Source organism: Pipistrellus kuhlii, unplaced genomic scaffold (assembly GCF_014108245.1).
Source record: "Pipistrellus kuhlii isolate mPipKuh1 unplaced genomic scaffold, mPipKuh1.p scaffold_m20_p_3, whole genome shotgun sequence".
In the NCBI taxonomy this organism is placed as follows: Eukaryota; Metazoa; Chordata; class Mammalia; order Chiroptera; family Vespertilionidae; genus Pipistrellus; species Pipistrellus kuhlii.
This window is the reverse complement of record NW_023425529.1, coordinates 10,000,926-10,020,987: the sequence shown is the minus strand read 5'-3', so window position 1 is coordinate 10,020,987 and position 20,062 is coordinate 10,000,926. Positions and strand designations below refer to the sequence as shown.

Genomic DNA, 20,062 nt, shown 5'->3' with positions numbered 1-20,062 from the left:
AAATAATCTCCAGATAGCCCCTACATTTTTACTATATGATAAATCCCATTTAGAACTTATTTCCCTCCTACAAAATGAGATTCTCCAATATGTTATAATACTATCGTGGCCTTACATTCCTTTCCACTTATTTTCACATACCAATACACTACTGTCTAAGCATTCAAGTGACTACTGAATCTTGATAAAATACACTCATTCCTCAAAGATTTAAAAAACAAAGCATCAGACAAAATATAAATTGTTATGAGACTTCAATTTTTGAAATACATAATTTACAGCACAAACAAAATATTTACATCACAAGTTCTTTTTACAAAACGTGTGTCATTTTGAAAGAATACTGTTGAGATCCTGATCTAAATAACTGCCAGAGTTAAAAAAGAATCGTGGTATCTGGTCTCCAGAAATCCACTGCATAATGATATAAATAAAATATGGCTGACTGTCAGAACTTACCCAGACATAAAAATACAATACTAATTCTTTACCACAATGGTCAGCAAACAATGGTCTGTGGGGCAAATCCAGCCAGTGGTCTGGTTTTGTACAGTTGTATGCTAAACATGGTTTTGACATGTTTACAGTTTAACAAAGAAGAAAATGCAACTGAGACAGATATGACCTGAAATACTTACTATGTGGCTTTTTACAAAAAAGGTTTGCTGATCCCTGCATTTTATAAAATCAATTGGGATATACTGATGGGTATTAAAAAAGACAATACTGTAAGGTCAGTACCATCAGCAGTACTCATTTCTAAAATGAATCACTTCTGTTCAAATATGTACATTTCCAAAACATAATTACATCTGAAAAGTAGCTCTGCTACTTAAGTCTAGCCCTTTACAATTAGATCTCCACATGAAATCACAGTATTCTTAGGAGAGAGAGAAAACAAGGACAAAGTTTCTAGAGGTCAATCATTGAGCTTGTCAGTAGTTGTAAGTCATTTAAGATCACTTACTAGTCTTAAACATTAATAAAATAATTTAGATATTGCCAACAGAAGGTGATACTATTGCATTACTTAAATAACATTGATTAAAAACATGTTTAGACATCCCAATTCATTATTTTCAGAAGCAAGAATTACTAGCTAACTTAATAGCTACTTAATTTTAAAAATGAGAAATGAAAAAGGAAACACCAAAAATGTAGAACCTGCCCTAACCGGTTTGGCTCAGTGGATAGAGCATTGGCCTGCAGACTGAAGGATCCCAGGTTCGATTCCGGTCAAGGGCATGTACCTTAGTTGCGGGCACATCCCCAGTTGGGGGTGTACAAGAGGCAGCTGGTCGATGTTTCTCTCTCATCGATATTTCTGGCTCTCTATCTCTCTCCCTTCCTCTCTGTTAAAAATCAATAAAATATATCTTTAAATTACAAAAAAAAAAAGTAGAACCCCAGCAAAAGGCTTTGGAATGCAAAAGCTAGGGTCTCTCCCAATCTCCCAGCAATCCCAAGCTGCCATAGGCTTCTCATGTTCACGTTAGTTGACAGTGGTTGCCGTGGGAACTTGGCAACCATCTCTTGTCAGTGACCCGTTTTATTAAAAGAATGACAGGTCCATGAGCAAATGCTTTAAAAGTAAAACCAGTTCAGAATTGCTCAACACGCGAATGTTCACAATCCCTGGTCAGGAGGCTGTATTCACACCACAAAACAAGTATTGTCCTGGGTGTTTTTCCTTCTTCGGGCCAAGCTGGCGAAGCTTCACATCGTGAAGACATCTCTGTCTTGCCAAGCTTTAAAACGCCGTGAATGCCGAGGTAGATGACTTTCAAATGAAGATCTTCTATACCCTGATTCGACTGGGACTTGCTTCTTTCTGTATCCTCCTTCTGGGAAATATCTTCCGCTTAAGGGCAATTAACTGAATGATGAAAGAAAATAAATTTTAATTTCCAACTTGACAAATTTTAAATTTTATGAGAGTCACATGACCTTAACTATGTCCACAGTCTTATACATAAAAAAACAGACAACGAATTAGTCTCATTATTCCTCCTCCCAAACAAAAGTAGAACCCCAAATCAGACCCAAATCAGGACCTTTGTTTCACTCTGCAGGATGAATATACCTACATATGTGCCCACAAGATATTTAAATCCATGAGGATTAAAATTTTTTTGATCTAAGCTTCACTTTTTAAAGACCTATAGCTACAGATTTTTACACAGCTATTACCAAGCACACTTATTTTTAAGATGTCTGTCAAGTCTTTCTGTTGAAGGAAAATGGCTCTGTTTAGCCATTAAGACACTGTCTCCAGGCCTGAAAATGTCTAGAGATGCAAGACAGAATTCTTAAAACATTTTTAAAAACCTGGCTGGTGTGACTCAGCTGGTTGGGTATTGTCTTGGGCACTGAAAGGTTACTGGTTCAATTCCTTGTCAGGACCATGCCCAGGCTTGCGGGGCTCAATCCCTGGTGCGAGGGTGGGGCAGAATGTGTGGGAGGCAGCCCATGGATGTTTTGCATTCACATTGATGTGGTTGCCCCCAACTTCCCCTCCCCAGCTGGCCTGGTTGCCCCATGCAACCTGCTTGTTCAGCCGTTTGGTCGTCCCTCACTAATCCCCTGCCGACCTGGTCATAGCCAGGCATCTTGTGAGGGTGTGATGGTCAATTTGCATATTACCTCTTTGTTATATAGGATATTTGACATATTAGCTACAAACCAGTAGAAGAAATTAAAAATTTCTTGTGACTTTATATCATTTTCTAAAAGAATCAGATACTAATATACCAAGAAATACTGTTTGATCCCCACATAAGATATAAAGCTTACCTGTTCAGCAAAAAACGAGAATATAGTAAACATAATCAATGTTGCTAGTACACAATGAGTCCAAAACTTCAATTTGTCTCGATATGCTCTCCTGTGCAGAGAGAGAAGAAAGCAATTATGTAGTTTTGTGCATGGTTTCACTATATTACTTAGAGTTATTTATATACCAGTTTAGCAAAAACAATCATGGGAAAACAAAAAAACACTGCCTGGAGGCAATTCTAAAATGTTAACACGATACACTTTTCCAACGTAAGTTCTCATTTTTCATTATATTTGAATTAGTCAAAGTTATCCAGGCAGAGATGAGGACTTCTAAAGAAAATTACTTCTAGCCCTAACTGGTTTGGCTCAGTGAATAGAGCGTTGGCCTACAGACAGAAGGGTGCCGGGTCTGATTCCGGTCAAGGGCACATGCAGAAGGCAACCAATCCATGTGTTTCTCTCACATCAATGTTTTTCTCTGTCTTTCTTCTCTCTTCCACTCTCTCTAAAAATTAATGATAGAGCAAACACCGCATTAAAGAAATTTCACCCCAGCTAGCATAGCATGGCTTAGTGGTTGAGTGTCAATCTAGAAACCAGGAGGTCATGGTTCAATTCCTGATCAGGGCACATGCCCAGGTTGCAGGCTCAATCCCCTGTGTGGGATTTGCAAGAGGCAGCCAATCAATGATTCCCTCTCACCACTGATGTTTCTCTCTCCCCCTCTTCCTTCCTCTCTGAAATTAATAAAAGTATATATTAATAAAAAGACATTTCATCACTCTTAAACAAAAAATACACACATACATATACGAGCCATGAGCACTTACCATTCCTGCAGCTCATGCATATGAAGAAAACGGTTCCGATACTCTCTTGGCAGCTCAAACTGGGATGGTACAGGGAACATGGATTCATAGAAATCCCTAAGCACAGCTTTCACTGTCTGGGCATCTTTATGATTATGGTCAATATTGTCATTCAGGCAAACAAACTTCCTGAAAATAACAGAGACCCAGGGTTACTGATTATCATAAGGATGATTCTGACTTCACAAAACAAGAAAATGTGGATTCCAAATATATTTTAAATAGATTTATGCCACAAGACAGATTCTTTTCTTTACTGATAAGGTTCTCTGAGGCAGTAATGTTTTATAAATTTTTTTTTAGATATTCCTCACCTGTATAACAGAACTAGGAAAAATAATCTTGAAAAGTGCCTTCTATCTATGGAATAAATTAATGATTTCCAGTTAAGTGTTCAATAAGTGCAGTTCACTAACTGGATCATTGTGTTAGCAGACAACAGCATGGAGATCACCAGAGGGAAAGGAGGTAGGGGCAGACAGAAGAGGATAAAAGGGGCATAAATGGTGATGAAAGGAGATTAGACTTTGGTGGTGAACACACAGTACACACAGATGATGTGTTATAGAATTGTCCACCTGAAACCTATATAATTTTATGAAACAATGTTATCCCAATAAATTCAATAAAATATATTTTTAAAGTTTAAAATATATAAAGTTAAAAAAAAAAAAAAAAAGCAGTACCTAGGGTTTTTTCTTATATCATCCAATTGGCCAACCACATGAGAAACATTGGTACGAATCATTTTAAAAGCAATTTCTTCTTCTCCCATGATTTCAAACCTAATTATAAAACATAAAGAATAAAAATATTTATGTTGATATAACAGATTTTCAATAAGAAAAACATTTTATAAAACTTTACAGATTCAGCATCCTCAGAATGAGTTAACCTTTCAATATTACTAAGGAAAACAATCTCACATAAATATTAAAAAAGAATGATTAATAAACCATTGTAAAATTATGAAAATACTAGACTCTCATAATAATTATTTTTAAACTAAACAAAGAGAATATTTTATGTCTACTTACCTATATTTGTTTTTGTCCTTATATGCTTTGTGGATTTTATCAGTTACTGGTTTACAGCTGGTTAACAGACTCTTAGTGACGGGTGGCTGTGAGAAAGACAGACATTAATTACAACAGGGGCCAAGACTAGGGTGAGGCAAGTGAAGCTTCAGCTTCGGAGCAAAATTTAACAAGGCACCAAAAGACTCAGCAATCAGGATGAATACTTTCAAAAACCAAATTGAATTACTATGGTCTGCAGGAAAATTGCCCGTTTCTGTAAATAAAGTTTTAAGTGGCACGGATCTGTATACAGTGGTGCCTCACACAACGAACTTAATTCGTTCCAGGAGCAAGTTTGTTATGCGAAAAGTTCGTTATGTGAAACGTGTTTTCCCATAACAATACATGTTAAAAAAAATAATTCGTTCTGTAGCATAAAATATGCTAAGATGACATAAAAAAAGATAAATTTTTTGTTATTATTTTTATTTAGATACATCTAAAAACATAATTTTTTTAAAAAAAAACACACATTTTTTTAATTTTAAGACAAACTAAGTAGAGTCTACTGAATCTTGCACATCTTCATCCATTTTCTGCTTTTTGGCCAATGGTTTCATGAAAAACCTGTCCGAAGTCGTTTGTTTTTCTCTTTTCTCCAACATCTGCCGGAAATAACAGACAAGAGTATCGGAGTAAAGATCGTTGATCCTGTTTGCTTCAGCTGAATCCGGATAGTGGGCATTGGTAAACTCCTGAACTGCTTTCCATTTGACCAGGATGTTCTTGATGTCAGCAGTTGGGATTGGTTGATTGTTTGATTGTTGCTCCTCGTTATCAGATGACGCTTCCCTTTGAGCATTCAACAGAAATCACCTTCCTGCTTTTTTTAGAAGCCATGATATAAAAAAAAATAGAGTTTAACTTAAAAGGACGACTGCCGTGATACGTGCGTGATTTAATTCGTAATGAAGAACGATTGCCGCGATACGTGCTTAAGTTAAGCGCAGTGACTAACGACTGCCTGCAGTGCCTGCGCGGAAGGATGCAATACATCGGCAGTGATCGTGGAAGCTCGGGCGAAGCAGTCGTGGAAGCTCGGGCGACTTCGTTGTGTGAAATGAAGTTCGTTGTATGAATCATGAAATGAAGTTCGTTGTGTGCAGCGTTCGCTGTGCGAGGCGTTCTTTATGCGAGGCACCACTGTATTAACCCATGTCATATGCTAACCAGAGGTGGGGAACTTTTTTTTTCTGTCAAGGACCATTTGGATATTTATAACATCATTCTCGGGCCACACAAAATTTTCAACTTAAAAATCAGCCTGCTATATTTGACCAAACATTTAACTCGCCCCTAACGCCTTAGAAAGGCCAAATAATTTCACAGGCCTTATACGGCAACTCGGGCTGGACATTCCTCACCCCTGCTAACCAACGCATAATCGGCAATACCTAATGTTTGACTCTGGATTCCCATAGCTCCTGTGCTGACCTGTCTCACCACAGCTGCTGCTCATGCCTGAACAAGAGTGAGGAGCACAGTATCTGGCGTGCATAAGGATTGTTCAGGAATCAGATTTTTAACTGATTTATTACTCTCTCTCTATTCATCTAAAAATGTCTTTTATCTGTAGCTAAGTATAAATTATTTATACAGTGGTGCCTCGCATAAAGAATGCCTCGCACAGCGAACGCTGCACACAACGAACTTCATTTCATGATTCATACAATGAACTTCGTTTCACACAACGAAGTCGCCCGAGCTTCCACGATCACTGCCGATGTATTGCATCCTTCCGCGCAGGCACTGCAGGCAGTCGTTAGTCACTGCGCTTAACTTAAGCACGTATCGCGGCAATCGTTCTTCATTACGAATTAAATCACGCACGTATCACGGCAGTCGTCCTTTTAAGTTAAACTCAATATTTTTTTTATATCATGGCTTCTAAAAAAAGCAGGAAGGTGATTTCTGTTGAAATGAAACAGGACAATGCTCAAAGGGAAGCGTCATCTGATAACGAGGAGCAACAATCAAACAATCAACCAATCCCAACTGCTGACATCAAGAACATCCTGGTCAAATGGAAAGCAGTTCAGGAGTTTACCAATGCCCACTATCCGGATTCAGCTGAAGCAAACAGGATCAACGATCTTTACTCCGATACTCTTGTCCGTTATTTCCGGCAGATGTTGGAGAAAAGAGAAAAACAAACGACTTTGGACAGGTTTTTCATGAAACCATTGGCCAAAAAGCAGAAAATGGATGAAGATGTGCAAGATTCAGTAGACTCTACTTAGTCTGTCTTAAAATTAAAAAAATGTGTGTGTTTTTTTAAAAAAATTATGTTTTTAGATGTATCTAAATAAAAATAACAAAAAATTTATCTTTTTGTATGTCATCTTAGCATATTTTATGCTACAGAACGAATTATTTTTTTTAACATGTATTGTTATGGGAAAACACGTTTCACATAACGAACTTTTCGCATAACAAACTTGCTCCTGGAACGAATTAAGTTCGTTGTGTGAGGCACCACTGTATATGGCTTGAACTTTTGCAAGATAGTAAATTTTTTAAAATACCATTTTATTCTAATTATGAAATTGAAAGCTAATTATAGAAAATATCAATATGAAAAAAGGAAAATAAAAACCATCTATGATTTAGCCTATTGTCATTTCCATTACTTTTTGTGGTATGTTTTGTGTATGTGTGTGTGTATGTGTGTGTGAAGGTATTTGGGACTTTTCTATAGTTTAAATCATACTATGTACATGGTACTATTTTCCTCCCATATAATTTTATTTTGTAAATATTTTCCATTCAGCAGTAAATATCTGTAAGCATCACAATAATAACTACATTAAGCCTTTTCCCTAGATTCTAAATGCACATTTTCTCCCGCTTCTCTGGAAATGAGATGCAACTCACAAACAGAGATTTCCAATCATTTCAACCAAGTGGCACTCCAATATCATTGTGTGCAAATCATCTACATTCCTATTGGTAAAAGCAAGAAAGGGCCAACATCTTAGCTTTGATGAAAGATTGTATTCTAATTGATGAATATTTCCTTGGTTAACCTTCAGACTGTTCTCCTAAGCCAATGAGAATACTTCGGGGCTAACTTCTGCTATCCTTAGTGAAAAGAAGTCTGCTTATCCTATATAATAAAAGCCTAATATGCAAATTGTCATTTGGGGGATGGCTCTTTCGACTGCTTGCTATGATGTTCGCTGATCACCAGGGGGGAACACAGAACATGTTGGGCGTTGGTGATGTGGCACTGGCAGCAGGTGGCAGTAGAGATGCTACTAGCTCCAATGGGCCCTGATGAGAGTAGGACCACAGTGGGATGGTGGAGCAGGTGAATGGGTAGTGCCAGGCCAAGGCAGGTGCGCAACCATGCATAAACTGTGTGCATCGGGCCTCAAGGAGAATAAAAACAACTAATCCTAATATTAGCTAAAAACGATTAAGGAGAAGAAAAAATATTTCAAGGCAAGATATAAAATATTCTGGATTATCTGTGGTACTACTTTCCACCAAATATAAATATACAGTGTCCGCTTCTAGTTTTTGAAATGCCATACAGAAATGGATACAGATATACTTTCTGATTTACATAAAAGAACCCATGCCGGGCTGCTGCGCTGAGCTGGCCTGGTGTGCAGGCCTCCGGGCGGGGTCCCGTGTGTGCTCCCAACCTCTTTGGCTCCCTCTGGCTCTGGTTCCACCCCGGGCCCCTCGACTCCCTTCCCCCAGCCCTGCTGCCGCCTGCCTGCCTCTCCCCAGGAACAGCCTCGGGCCCGCGGAGGCCAAGCCAGCCTCGATGCTGTGGTGCTGCGTGTGGAGCTCGCCTCCTGCCTTCTGCTTCCTGGGGCGGGGCTGGCCTGCCTCCTCTCTCAGCCCGCGTGTGAGAACTCCAAATAAAGAGCCCCTTCCATCGAAAAAAAAAAAAAAAAGAACCCATGCCACTTACCAGATTGGGGTCATAGTATGCTTCCTGAGTTGGTGGAATGTTGCTTAGCTGAGTGATATTAGCAGGGAGCATTTTTGAGCAATTTATTAACATGTGTTCCAGACCTGTTAAATCCTAACAAAGCAAAATAAAAGGATAAACATTCTAGGTACATTACAAGTAATAACTGTAGCTTTAAATTAAAATAAAAAAAAAAAACTACATAAAGGTCTCCAAAATTTTTTAAATGCTACCTTCAAAAAGAGTTTGACTATATGATTCTTAAGGAAAAGAGAGCAGAATGAGACGATACAAACACGAATATTTCATCTTGGTTTCAAAGTAAAACACCCTGAACCGGGAGGCACCATTACACAAGATGGGCCAGGGATCACAGACAGATGTCCTGCCGTCAGATTCATCTTGGCACTATCCATCAGTGAGCACCTGCTCTTGGGACTGGAGAGGCCATGGCAGAGGGGCTGCTGCATCACAGGCCTGGCTGATAGCCATTTGGCCGCACCTGAAGCCCCTGAGTGAACTTGTCCCAGAACCTTACATGCAAGTGTGGTCTGGCTCTTCTCCAGACAATACAATGGCAATCCCCACTGCAAGCCTAAAAGAAAGGAGTCTCAGAAATATGAACTTCAAATTTGGTTTTCGTTCTGGCACTAAAAATGGAATAGTTGTGAATACTCTCACTAACTATTAAGAATTACTCTTGCTCTAAGTGATTTGGCTGTGGATAGAGCGTCGGCCTGCAAAGTGAGGATCCCAGGTTCGATTCCAGTCAAGGGCATGTACCTTGGTTGCAAGCACATCTCCAATAGGGGGTGTGCAGGAGGCAGCTGATCGATGTTTCTCTCATTGATGTTTCTCTCTATCCCTCTCCCTTCCTCTGTAAAAAAAAAAATATATATATATATATATATATATATATGTATATATAGACATATATATATATATATATATATATATATTTTTTTTTTTTTTTTAAAGAGTTACTCTTACTTACATTACACTGAAATACGTAGGGGGAAAAGAGAAAGTATCAAAATTAAGTTTCATTTAAAACTGCTGCAAAGTTTTAAGGGAAAATACACCACCTGCAAACTTAAAGGCAGGTCATGAATTCTGGTCGCCAGTGTTCGGATTTCTCTATCAGATAAGACACCAGATTGGTCGGTATCAACTTCATCGAAAACTTGAGATATATTCAGCGGCTGGACTGCACTCATGAGGTAGTAAAAATAAGAAAAAGCAAACTGCATATCCTCAGAGTGGCGCACTTTGTGAAATGACGTCTTGTCAAATTCTTCAGGGAACCTGTACAAATATAACACATAATAAGCTCGGGATATTTAAAATATAAAGAAGTGCCTAACGTTTGTAGAGTTAGCATCTCTTTCCTTTCCATTAGAGCCATAGACATAGCACAGCACAGATGTAATTTTTTTTGTCCCTTTTTGTTACTTATTTATTTTTATTGAATTTATTGAGGTGATATTGGTTAATAAAATTGAATAGGTTTCAGGTGTACAATCCTATAATACATCACCTATATATTATATTGTGTATTCACCATCCCAAGTCAACTCCTTCCATCATCAATTATCTGCCTTTTACCCTCTTCAACCACCCTCGTTCCTCTTTTCCCTCTAGTAATCATGATACTGTTGTCTGTGCCTATGAGTTGGGTTCTTCTTTTTCTTAATCCCTTCATCTTTTTCACCCAGCCCTGAAACTCCTCTGCCAGCTGTCAGTCTGTTTTCCATATCTACAAGTTTGTTTCTATTTTGTTAATTTATTTTGTTCATTAGATTCCACATATGGGACTTGTCTTTCTCTGACTGGCTTATTTCACTTAGTATAATGCTCTCTGGTCCATCCATGCTGCTGCAAAGGATAAAGATGTTAATTTCCAGCAGCTGTGGCTCTGAGCACATGCAAGCGACCCAAACCCAAGCCAGACTTACATGTCCTGCAGTTCCTGCATGACTATTCGGTCGATCATGTGGGGCATGTGTGCAGGGACTTTCCTAGATGTGAATCCGAACTTGCTGTTTAGAATTTTATTTACATATCGAAGGGAATCTGCAAATGTATCTTTTAGTTGCCTCCCAATATGTTTGCTGTCAGTAAAGTATGCTAGCTGTGTCTTCAATGACTCTTCTTCCTAAAAAGAGAATTCCACGTAATACAGCATCAGGTTTAGTGCAAAAGCATACTTGGACAAGAGATAAAGGTACCATTTTATATAATGTAGTAACTAGTCACTAACGATCCATGAGGAGCAAATGACATGAGGATCCTAAGAGCGTGACTAAACTGGATTTAAGAGAAAGTATCACCGGCATTGGCTTGAGAACAAGAGTTGTGTGGTGAAGGGGTGTGTGTGTGGGTGTGTGTGTGTATGTGGTGTGGGGGTGTGTGTGAAAAAAGGAGGAAATAAACCTAGACAAGAACTCTGCAGTCCACACTCAACAATCAGCCAATGCCTACTGCACCTCACTCAACAATCAGCCAATGCCTACTACTACAAGGTACTTCCTAAATAGAATGAAAGGAATTCCCTCTCCATCCTTCTTTCTTCCAGCCTGACATTGCTCATGGCTGTGCTTTGTTCACAGTCCGGCCTCAACCACAGGATTTTTCTTGGTCTACCAATGCTGATACACCCTTCACAAATCAACTCCCAGGATACTTCCTCCAGGATGCCTTCCCTGACACCTCCAGGCAAAGTTAAGGCGTTTTCCCTTTGGACTCCTTACCCACACCTCAACAGAGACAGACACCTACCTGTCAGTTAGGGTCACTGAGATAATTACATGAAATCATGTAAGAAAAAGCATTTCATTCAGTGGCTGGCACAGGGAAGTGCTGAATAATTGGTAGCTACTGTTATATTACCATCACTTACAAGGTTATTTACTCTTCCTGAGCATGGGACGAAAGAAAGCTAGATGTAACTTACATCAAGAAGATCTTGGAAATACTTTTTTTTCTCCCAGGGCAAAAAGCCGGGGTAACTGTCAGTATAATGCTGCAGCTTTCTTCCAGGCAGTACTTCATTCACATCTATGTGACTTTCAGCATGGTCCTCCATCCTGTTTTCCTCCTGTTCTTTCCCTATGGTTGGCTTTTCTCTGGGCCCCTGGTTTTTCTGTGGAGCAATCAGAGAGGAGAGCTTTCCTCTGGACACACCTCCACCTCCCACTCTTTGGGTCTGACTTTCAGATCGAAAGCTCGCTGGGGTTTCCAAGTCCCAGGGTGAAGTCCGACGCTGGTAGCGGCCATTCGCTTTTATCGTCTTTGCTGGAAAAGTCGACCTCGGAAATCCCTCCGGTGCTCCTAAGCTATCTGGCCCTGGGCTTCTGCGAACCTGTTTTGCCAGTGGGGCGGCCACGCTCTCGTTTCTTTCCTCTGTGATGACAGCCTGGTTTATGTTTACGTTAGCATCCTGGGAGTTCATCAGAAACGATGTCAGCAAGGCTGACTTGGATAGGTTGTATCCCTTCAGAGTGATATCTCCCCATTCTAGTTGCAAATCCAAGTTAGCGAGACGCAACTGGGCCTCTTTGGGGAGGAGTGAAATATTGACCAGGGGAATTTTCACCCCCTCTTGCCATCTCCCTGTTGTGTTAGCATCGTGTCTCTTGAACTTTGGGAATCGTTTTTCTTCGGGAATATCCTCAAATGGGATCTCCACCTCTGGAAGAGGTGTTATGGGGCTAACCAATGTCTGGTAAGACCTCTGGGTGGTAGAGTTGAGTTTGGGTACTTCTCTTGTGTCAACCTCGACTGAGATCTGGATTTTGAACTCCTTGTCATCTCTACTTTGAAGTGTGAGATTAAAATGTATTGTAGTTGCATTCATTCCACTGTGCATTATGAGGTGGATGGTTTTCCACTTATTGGCTATGGAAGCGTGTCGAATTATGGGGTTGTCACTGTAGGCGCCTTCGACTCCCCTTTTGGCTATTTCTGCAAAGCTGAAATAAGGCAGGCATTCACCTTTTGGGATAACATAGTGAGTCTGGTTTGGGAGAAGAGTTACTTTATATAATTCATGAAAATGATCTAGAGGAGAAAACACAAAAGTTACTTTTTAAAAGCTAACCATTTCCCCCTTCCCCCTTTAATTCTTAGGGTTTCAGTTTTTACTTTCTAACAGTGACTCTAAATAGACTTTAAAATAATCAGAAATTCAAACAGGAGCCACTGATACAGGGCTCCTTTCCAGTCATCGACATGGAATACTTCTGAGTCTAACAACGAGTTCCAATGATCGACTTCCATCTATTGTCCATGTGAAAAAATACAACTGTCTGCTAAAACAACCTCCAGTAATAAGCTATCAACAAGATCCAGTAAAACTATCTTTCTTTAATAAATGTATTTTATTATTTCCAAATTAAGCCATCACCATATATTTTCAACTAAGGGAAATCAGCTTAGTAAAAAAGACAAGACACTGTAATAATACAGGAAAAGATGCAGCCTTAGCATTTCCCGTTCTTTAAAGATCTGTGTCCTCTTACTTTTAACTTACAACTAGTACGAATGCAAGGCTGAGAATCGGTTACACAGAGAATAACGACTTTAAATAACAACGAGCTGAAATGCACTCTAATGCTCAAGGGCTTTTATCCCCTTATTCTTTTTCAATAGATTACTATGGCAATACATATACCTTGCCCACAGTCGCCAGCATCAAACCCACAGGACAAGACATTGCAGGCCTGGTCACAGAACTTATCAGCGAGCCAAGAGTTTGCACACCCTTGATTACAGTAAGAGACACTGTTTATTCCTCCACCGAAGTGCCAGGGCTGGACAGCTCCCAAGCTCCCGGTTCCCCCGGCTCCGGCACCATAGCGACTCCCTCCACTGTTACCTACAGAGGGAGGAGGAAAACAGAATCTTGCAGTTTTTACAACGGTGAAAAAGCTCCTTATTCCTTCACAGCATTTTCAAGATTGATGCATGAGTCTTAGTCAGGAAGGGTTCATTCTTTCCTCAGTTCATGTAGCTAAGAATAAACTGAAAAGGGGACATCACCTGGCAGTGGGCAGGGCACCTGCTAGCTGTGCCACCTGGAAGGACCTCAAACCGTCTCCAGGGGGCACCTATGGATGTGGATGGAGGAGCAGGAGAACAGGGAGAGGTTTTCCAAACACTGACTGTCAGAACTGCCCAAACATACCCTAATGCAAGTGCTGCCCTCATTGTCAAGTGTCAATGTATTATCAGGGGCTGAGTTCTCTGGGCTCCACAGACCCATTCTGCATGCCTGTGTTCTCTCCCTGCAGCTGGCCGTATTTCTCAGAAGTGCCTCTGACAAATCTGAGTGAAACACAACTTGAGGTTTTGTTTCCTCCCTTACTTAACACTTTTCCAAATCTCTTTCCTCACATGGAATATGGGGTGCCATCTGTGCATACAAGCTCTCTTTCCTAGGTGACTAAGAAATTAAGGTAAATAATGCTTCATAAGTTTAAATATTTTGTACACTGAAGGGCAATCATATAAGCATCTAAGAGAAGAAGAGGTGCTGGAGAGAAAAGACATTTATTTCATTGATCTCTTTTTCATTCACCAACCTAAGACAAATGCTGCTGGAAGCCACCAGCCAGGAGTTCCTACAAGAACCAGTTAGAGTTGTTCTTGCTCTTACACGTACATAATTAAGGGCAGTCCCTGTTTTCATATTTTCAATAATAAGAAAAGGCTTGTGCAAATGCAGGGCCCTTGTGGGAAAATGCCCTCAATAACAGATAATATGAATAAAATGGGCCACAGCGGGACACTTGTCATCACCTCCAAAGAGTCTACGGATTATTGGTTATTTTAATATATGAAAATGTTTACTTCATGGTGCAATAATGATTAGAAATGAGTGCAGTAATGATTAAGAATGAGAAACTTCCAAGAACAGAAGCAAATTACCCTTGAAGGCATCCTTACCAGAGCAATCCCCACCATCCCAATCGCAGGCCGAGTTGTTGCAAGCCTTGTCACAATAGCCATCTTTAATCCAGGAGCCCGGGCAGCCCTCAGCACAGTTGGGCACAGGCCATGTCAGATAAACCTATGGCAAAGCCAGAGAGAATGTGAAACAGTTTCCGACAGTGTTCCTTCTCAAATTAGAATTCCTTAAAACAAACCTGAGCCTCTGGAAAAAGGTTTATATTATCCATGGCTGACTGCATTCATGGGGGGCATTTTGCTTTATGCTTGCCTGCACCCCAAGGCATTTCCTCAGTTCTGCTCTTCTGATGATACTGACTGAGCACATTTACTCTGTTCATTACACGAGGAAAGCAGATAAGGACTCAGCTCACGGATCAATTTCTCACACCGTGGTCTTATATTTTGAAAGAAAATAGCAACAGGTCAGGCCCTAACTGGTTTGGCTCAGAGGATAGAGCATTGGCCTGCGGACTGAAAGGTCCCAGGTTCGATTCCGGTCAAGGGCATGCACCTTGGTTGTGGCACATCCCCAGTAGGGAATGTGCAGGAGGCAGCTGATCGATGTTTCTAATTCTCTATCCCTCTCCCTTCCTCTCTGTAAAAATAAAAATCAATATTTTTTAAAAATAGCAACAGGTCAGACTTAACTGGGAGTACAAATGCATGACACAGTAGGTGGAATGTATCCCACACGAGTCACTGCTTTTCCGTGTCAACCGTCACTAGCTCCTGAATGTATTTGCATTTGCATCGTGGCTGAGAAAAAGCAGATAAACTCTACACATCCTCCACCAGCACATGTTTTATGGCAAACTAACCAGCCCAGCGATCTGAGCTATGAGCCCCCTGCTTTCACAATGAGTGATATGGTACATGGTGACTTCTCATAATAAAATCATTACAAAAACATGCTCCCCTTTGACAGTCTGCATGCCTTTGCACATTCCATCTTTTTGGAATCTAGTGAGCTCCCACTTGTTCTTCAAAGTTCATCTCAATTCAGCTAGGCATCCTTCCCTGTTCCTGTCTGATTTCACCCTCCCTTGCGCCCACTGTTTAGCAGCCGGCACACCTGCCAGCATGGAAATCACTACGTATAGGCACTGATTTGTGTGTCTTCCTTGTCAAGCCATAGCTCAACTACGCAGCCGTACAAGCTAACACAGGGGAGGCCACTGAGCAGGGGCACAGGGCAGTGAGCACACTGGACACAAACAGCAACAGGAAAAGCAGCTTCGTGATTCAGCCTTACAGTTGCAGAGTTCATCACAAGCTTACGGTGATAAGTCTCCAGCTTATCGATGACTCCTTTTAACAACTACCCGGTATTCCTATTTCCCCAGGAAACATCAAGGTCAGGTCATTGCCGAGGACCATCCTAAATAGCAGGCTCCTGGTCTGTGCTTCTCCATGCTGCCTCTCAAAGCCAGACTGAGACCAGTCTCGATGAAATTTCACCCACCGTTTAAGGAGAAAATTGAGCTAATTTTCTGTATTGGTCACTTTGCTGACGCTGTAACCATGATTTTGTATTTCACGGTGATTTTGCCTTTTCTGTTTTTGTTGTAGTAGAACATTTAAAGGGTCGGGGGGAAAGAGTGGGTTTTGGGTGTCTGAAAATGTAGGCAAGAGAAAAACTACCAATCAATTAAAAGTTCCAATCAACTCGAGTCCTCTTCCTTCTTCTAACATAGTGACTTAAAAATCATAAAGTAGTTTTCTTTCTCCCAATTTGTTAACTCTCCTGATCAGATGCTTATTTGATCAAATCTGAACACAGTTGTACGCATATTGATTCCTGACTTCCCGTTAATAACTCCCACGTGACTTCTGAGCCAGGAATCCCTTCTTCTTAGGTACCCACCTTTTGACCTTTGGAGTGACTATAAAAATCATCTGGCCACACGTCCTTCCCAAACATGACGTCGTCATTCAGGTAAATGAATTTCTGGGACAGCCCTTCGATGCGATGAATGTGACTTTCAATAGCTGGTGAACTAAAGGTAGGCAAGTGGCTCAAATTCCGAAAAACATCCTTTGAACAGAAAAATATAAGTTAGAAAGAGGGTGAATGAGAGGGGTTTTTCTTTTCGATTTTTGTAAGGAAGGCAGGCAAATGGAAGAATTAAAGGAAGGCGGAAATGGAGGTGAGGAGGGTGAAGGGAATGAAATCAGGGAAAAGTAAAAGAACAGAAAAGACAGAACAGAAAACCACAGCCTCGTGATACACGGAAAGCCACGTGCCTGGTGTGTTACTATGGTCACTCGAGGGTTATCGAGGTTCAGCCAGGACGGAATCTGCCCGTTGGTGACTATGAAGATATTCCGAACCCACGGCGCATGCCTCTCGATGGATCGCAGGGAGTATCTCAGCTCTTCATTATCTTCGAAGCGGCTGGCAGAAACGTCTTCATCCTGCTTGGACTGGGAAAAACACCCGGTGCTTGAAGCCACACCTCCCCCTGGGTCTCCCTGGGCCTCTCTGCTCTCAGCGAGCTCTGGCAGACTTTTAAAGACCCAATCTTACTTTGAAACATTACAAAAACTGCAAAAGACTCGGCTCAGTGACGACAACAACAACACAAATACACAGCATTTTTTTTTTTAACACACTTTTTTAGAAAAGGTTCTTAGATCTGATTCTTGGTCACTTTAGGTAATATTAACCAATGGCAGGGACTGGACCATTAGAAAAGTCCCAGTCAACTCAAGTCCTCTTCCTTCTTCTAACACAGCGACTTATAAAGCTTTAACAACATAAACAGACTCGGGCTTTGAAAGGATATTTGCAACCCTTACCTGGCTGATGGCACTCAGATCCCATAATAAATACGCAGGACTTATGGTCAGTTCTTTCCCATCGATGGTCATGTTCTTCTTAGTCTGCTTATTCAGTTCTTGGAAGTCTTTGGGGTTGTTCAATTTCAGGAGTGCTACACTGGCCTCTGAGTACAGGTGCAACTATAAAATGACAACAGGGTTACTGGTGGAAAAACTGAGCCCTAATGAAGAGACACCTTGAAATTCCCATTTTGATCTTTAAACTTTAAATGTATATAAAAAACATATATATTAGACATATTTAAAGATTAAAAGTTTCATATATATATACATATATATATATATATATATATATGTATATATATATATGAAATAGCAAACTAATATCAAAGAAGAAGGAGGAGGAGGGAAAGAGCAGAAGGAGGAAGAGGAGGAGGAAGAAGGGGAGGAAATCTAAACAGGCCAGATGCTTTTCCCAAATGAATGGAATTAAGAACCAGAGGGAGTGGCAGGGCCCTGGCCAAAGAGACATCTCAGGCCCCATCTGAAAGCTGCAGCCACTACTCAGTGCCAATCCAGGGCTGCCAGATCTGAGAGGCCAGGAAATCTCCTAATCTCTTTTTTTAAAAATTATTTAAAAATGTTTAGTTACAGTTGACATTCAATAGGAATTTCCCAATTTTCAATGCTGGCTCAGATGTTTTTGATTGTCATATATCCCAACACAGCACTGGTCACCAGTTTATGACCTGTGTTTTAAAATATTCTGTGTTCTGCTTACTCTGGGGGCAAGTCCTGCAGTGTAACCTCACTGTAATTGGCAGGGACCATGTCTGCTAGCAGGGCGTCGGGATGGCTTTTGTGCCCACACATACGATGAATGAGTGTCTTCGGCAGAGCTGACTGACGTGCTTCCAAAAGCATGTTTCGGGGCAAAGTGTTAAAAGGAATCTAAATCTAAAGGAACATCATAAGCATCAACATGTTTTTTTTTTGTTTTGTTTTGTTTTGTTTTTTAATAATTAGAATTGCCTGTATTTCTTTTTTTTCTTTTTAAAAAAATATATTTTATTGATTTTGTACAGAGAGGAAGTGAGAGAGATAGAGAGTTAGAAACATCGATGAGAGAGTCATCGATCAGTTGCCTCTTGCACGCCCCCTACTGGGGATATGCCCGCAACCAAGGTACATGCCCTTGACCGGAATTGAACTTGGGTCCCTTCAGTCCCCAAGCCAACGCTCTATCCATTGAGCCAAACCGGTCTCGGCTCAACACGTTTTTTGTTATCAATGTGAGAGACACCTTGACCGGTTGCTTCCTGTACACGCCCTGACCTGAGCCATGATTGGGCCTGCAACCCAAGTAAATGCCCTTGACCAGGAATACAATCCTGACTCTTCAGTCCATGGGCCCATGCTCTAACCATTGAGCAAAATGGGCAACAGCTTAACACATTTTATAAACAGGCTTCCCCACCTCTATGCAAGTCCGTAACACCCTTGATGTTTATGTTCTAAGTGTATAATAAAATTTCCCATGAAAATGGCCTTTCAGAGCTTAAAAAGCCAGGAAGAGGATTGAAAACCACTAACTGAGGACAGCAAAATCCTTCTACCTAAGTGACTCTTCTAAACAGAGCCCGGGCTTTGTTTTAAATTTACAAACCAGAAGCAAACACAAATTACTATGGCCTCAGATTAAGCTCTTGTATTTGTAACATGACTATACCTAGCTTATCTTTCAGAGGTTCCTGAGTTTACGTAGGCCCCAAAACTAAAAGTTAGTTGAATTTTCTCTTTTCCCCTTTTTATTACTCACTCTTACCAGAAATGCTTGCACGTGCAATGTCTTCCTAACTGATTTTGTTCTTTCACCTTGGCAGTGCCTGGCCTACACTAAGCACTCATTGAATGAAGGTCAGCTCTAACTGCTGCCACCATCCTGCCTCTGGGTGAATACTCTTCTACCTGGGAACCTACAGGGCCTCACTCTCCACCCCAGGCCTCCGCTATTCCCACAGCACCTCTTTGGGCTCCCTGGAGTATAAAAACCATTACTTTAGAATAAATCAATATAGTGGTATCATATACTAATTTAATTTTAAATTACTGGGAAAATATCCTTACCTTAATCTCTTCTTCCAAACTGCTTTTATTCTGGAAAACTATTTTGAAATTTCACAGACAGTTGCCTAAGGTAACTACACAATACTTGGAAAGAGATGAAAAGTAAAAAAAACATAAGGGGATATTTGTGTATGAAAAAGAATTTCTGCCACTGCAACCAGGTTTTGAGTAGTGAAAAAGGGTGGGAAGAAAATATCCTGGTCTAGCCACTAGGTGGCTCTCCAGTCCTAGACTTCGTAATTACTTTTCCGGAAAAGACAGAAAGGGTATTGAAGCGTGGTTGTAGTGAGTGCCAAAGGCTGGTTGTAGTGAGGGCAATTGTGGGCAACTGCTTCCATATGTAGCTTCTTACTTGAAATTGTAGGTTTATCTAAAATCTTTAAATCATAAGTTTCTCAAAGAGAGAACAATTGGACACCTACCCTCTGCAGACCCATAAGGGTGAAGTCAGTATGACTGAGAGAGATAAACCGTGCTATCTGTAAGTCACTGACACTTCCATATGTTTGTTACTGTGGCATTTTCAAGAATGATGTGCCTCCCCTGGCTGA

At 40.6% G+C, this 20,062-nt stretch overlaps 1 protein-coding gene across 5 annotated transcripts in view; it reads right to left on the bottom strand.

Moving 5' to 3' along the window:
- Positions 1-237: 237 nt before the first annotated feature.
- Positions 238-20,062, bottom strand: part of GNPTAB (N-acetylglucosamine-1-phosphate transferase subunits alpha and beta) — a 52,633-nt gene continuing 32,808 nt past the window's right edge. For 3 of the 5 annotated variants that reach the window (XM_036459112.2, XM_036459113.2, XM_045587594.1), the window contains 15 exons: positions 17,403-17,564; positions 16,848-17,027; positions 16,468-16,638; positions 14,598-14,721; positions 13,324-13,527; positions 11,605-12,710; positions 10,607-10,806; positions 9,737-9,956; positions 8,652-8,765; positions 4,685-4,770; positions 4,334-4,432; positions 3,609-3,776; positions 2,794-2,884; positions 1,406-1,876; positions 238-1,164 (listed from right to left, as the gene is read on the bottom strand). In XM_036459112.2, the coding sequence (XP_036315005.1) occupies positions 1,799-1,876; positions 2,794-2,884; positions 3,609-3,776; positions 4,334-4,432; positions 4,685-4,770; positions 8,652-8,765; positions 9,737-9,956; positions 10,607-10,806; positions 11,605-12,710; positions 13,324-13,527; positions 14,598-14,721; positions 16,468-16,638; positions 16,848-17,027; positions 17,403-17,564 (3,003 nt within the window). In that variant the 3' untranslated portion in view covers positions 238-1,164; positions 1,406-1,798. Of the gene's footprint in view, positions 1,165-1,405; positions 1,877-2,793; positions 2,885-3,608; positions 3,777-4,333; positions 4,433-4,684; positions 4,771-8,188; positions 8,305-8,638; positions 8,766-9,736; positions 9,957-10,606; positions 10,807-11,604; positions 12,711-13,323; positions 13,528-14,597; positions 14,722-16,467; positions 16,639-16,847; positions 17,028-17,402; positions 17,565-20,062 lie in introns of those variants that run through there. The other 2 variants (XM_045587593.1, XM_036459114.2) reach the window with 2 other exon arrangements.